Raw genomic sequence first — 2,884 nt, 5'->3', positions numbered from 1 at the left:
TGATTAATATAGTAATCTTTATTTGTATTAATATTGGTTTTGTACCAAAATGAACGATGCTCAGAAACCACATTGTCCATGCAATAATATTGATGATATTGGTGTATGTTGAAAAAAAAAAAAACTTTATTAAAAAAAAAGAAGAGGTGTGTCTTCCATCCCATTTGCAGCTGCCATTTCCACTTTTTTTACCTTACTGAGGACACCGTCCCATTGTGGTAAGGCTTGGGGTCCCACAACCTTAGTTCTGGCCCCTCTGACTTGGGATTGTAGTCCGAGAGCTGGGGGAGGGGAGGGTTCCCGAAGCCCAGAGCTGCTCTGATTGAGATTCTAACAAAATCAGTCCTAATACATCAGCTTGATTGCTTGGCTTGAGGCAGGAATCAGCTCTGGCTGCAGGTGTATTTTGATTCCTTTCAAGCTACCACTTTTCAAATAAGTTTGTTAGTATTCCGCCCCCCCCCCCACTGCAGATAATTAAACTGCAATGACATCACAAATAACCCCAACCAAACAATTAGATGAACCAAAATGAAGGAGATGCTTATAGCTGTTTTCACAAATGCTGGGTCTGGCTGCATTTGGGCACTTGATAAAAGACAGTAGGAGAACCGGTAGTTAAAGAATGCTTTAAAAGTTAAAAAAAAAAGTTGGCCATGCCCACCCCGTCACATGACCCCACCACCAAGCCACGCCCCCACCAAGCCACGGCCACAGAACAGGTAGGGAAAAAATTGGAGTTTCACCAATGCTTTCAACCCTTTTTACAGTAAGTGTTTTACAGAGTCAGCCATACTGCCCTAACAATCTGGGACCTCATTTTACCCACCTCGAAAAGATGGTGTGTGTGTGTGTGTTGTTATTAGCCATCAAGTCTCAAAAATACTTTACACTTTTCTCAAAAGTTTTCCACAATTTTGGCCATTACTATACATACCACTTCACAATGTCTTTCAACCCAGTATTTTACAAAGTCAGCCTTTTGCCCCCAACACTCTGAGTCCTCATTTTACCCACCTCGGAAGGATGTAAGGACGACTTCCTTGTGGAGATTCCATTTTCTGGAATTGTTTTGTGTATGCAGTTTATAGCAATGGAGGAAAAAAAAATCTTGCTTTTCGCATTTTTTCCCCAATCATCAAAATGAACTCTCATAACATTCAAATTGGAGGGAAACAAAACCTCTATATATTTTATTTCTATAACAAAGCGATACATTTTGACCTCATAAGAGATATCCAGCAAGACAAGCTAAGATTGTGCTTTTAATGGAGGGTTTGAACTGTGTTTGTGAATTTCTATCTGGTTTGAGGAGCTTCATCTTCTTTGAAGGCACTTTCAAAAGTGACCCTGATGTTCTCCAAGGATGGAGCTAGTTTCTTTCTCCCAACCAGAAAGTAGATCACTGGGTTAACACTGCTGTTAAGAGAACCACACAGAAAAAAATAATTTTGCAAATCAGGGAATATATCCTGATAATCCATGCCAAGAAAATGTGTAGTGAACACATAGATCCATAAAGGAATAGAAAAAATGAAGAAACAGAGAAGTGTAATTAAGATCATTACTAAAAGTCTTCCCCGTTTTAACTGTTTAGGTTTAAGATATATTTTGATAAACAGGATCACAACAGAAATTGTGATCAATGGAAAGGAAAGCACAACAGTCACCAGTAAATAGACATCCTGGATAAATGCATATTGAAATACATATTCCATAATGTTTGGAATTCCAACCAGGAGGAAAGAGAAGATCCAGAGGAAGGAACACACAAGAGGGGACAAATTCTTTGGTCGTGAATAGCGATGCCAGATTGGGAAGAGGAGAGAAACACACCGGTCAATGCTGATGACTGTCAGAAGAAACACTCCAGTAATGCACATGATGCTGGAGAAAGAAAAAAAGAATAAATCAGACATGTCTGATTCATCTGCAAAAAGAGAAACTGAAAAAATAGCCACAGATAGAAGGAATCCAAAATCAGCAACAGCTAAATTAAGAATCAACACAATGAAAGGGGTTCGCTTAACCTGGAAACCAAGTATATGGATAACAATTCCATTTAATGGGAGTCCAATACAGCAGACGATCAGTGTGGCTGACAGTATGATACGTTTGGAATTGATGGGCGTATTTTGGTTCTCATCCAAATCATCTGTGTAGCCAGATGCAGAATATTCTTCTGTATCATCGCTGTATTTCAGGCTGAAATTCATCAAGAGACTTATGTAATGCTCCAATAACCTCTTCTTTTGGAATGGAAGTTCCTATTTGGAAAAAGAAGAAAGCAGTCAAGATTTATTACTTCTCCATAATCATCATTTCTTCCCCTCTATCTTATCTCCAGGTACCCTGAGAAAACTTTTTGACCTCTATGAATAGTAATATTAAGAATTACGACAGATGAAGAGTCCCTCTCCCATAAACAATAAAATGAGGCACACTTTACAGAAATCCATACCAAATCTGTCATCGCCTGGGTCAACAAGAAGAAGGACACAAGATGCTGGAGCTTCTGGAATCTGGTTCCACGTAGGCTAAAGGATTCAGGAATGTTGGCTGAGCAACCAGGGCCAGCAGCTTCAAGGCTAATGGAACAAATGTTTTTACTAGTCACAAATATGCAAAGACTGAAAGCAAGTAATTTTTGCAATAAAGTTATTGTTGGAAGTAATAGGTGCCTTGGGTGCAATCCCAGAACATCTGCCCTGCCACATGGTCACCATCAGCATTGACAAAATCACCATCAGACAACTGCAAAAACAAGCTTTGGGGTTGGGGAGAAGCTTAATCCTTCAATAAAACATTTACTACCTGTCTTACTGACATACTATCAGATGACAATTTCTATCTATCCCAAATCCTCGGGAACAATTGGATAGGT

General features: G+C 39.3%; 1 protein-coding gene across 1 annotated transcript; it reads right to left on the bottom strand.

The window, feature by feature from the left end:
* Positions 1-1,298: 1,298 nt before the first annotated feature.
* Positions 1,299-2,216, bottom strand: LOC148049078 (mas-related G protein-coupled receptor member H-like). The gene has a single exon (XM_087703544.1). The coding sequence runs from the start codon at positions 2,214-2,216 to the stop codon at positions 1,299-1,301; it is 918 nt and encodes a 305-aa protein (XP_087559670.1).
* Between the last annotated feature and the right edge of the window lie 668 nt (positions 2,217-2,884).

Source organism: Thamnophis sirtalis, unplaced genomic scaffold, assembly GCF_051295495.1.
Source record: "Thamnophis sirtalis isolate CommonGarterSnake01/CBP01778 unplaced genomic scaffold, rThaSir2_p1.2 scaffold_2, whole genome shotgun sequence".
Taxonomy (NCBI): domain Eukaryota; kingdom Metazoa; phylum Chordata; class Lepidosauria; order Squamata; family Natricidae; genus Thamnophis; species Thamnophis sirtalis.
The sequence above is the reverse complement of the archived record's forward strand: the minus strand, read 5'-3'. Positions and strand labels throughout refer to the sequence as shown.

What these genes read in the sequence shown, in the direction of transcription:
- LOC148049078 (XM_087703544.1), bottom strand. Translation starts at nt 2,216, where the DNA reads ATGAATTTCAGCCTGAAATACAGCGATGATACAGAAGAATATTCTGCA.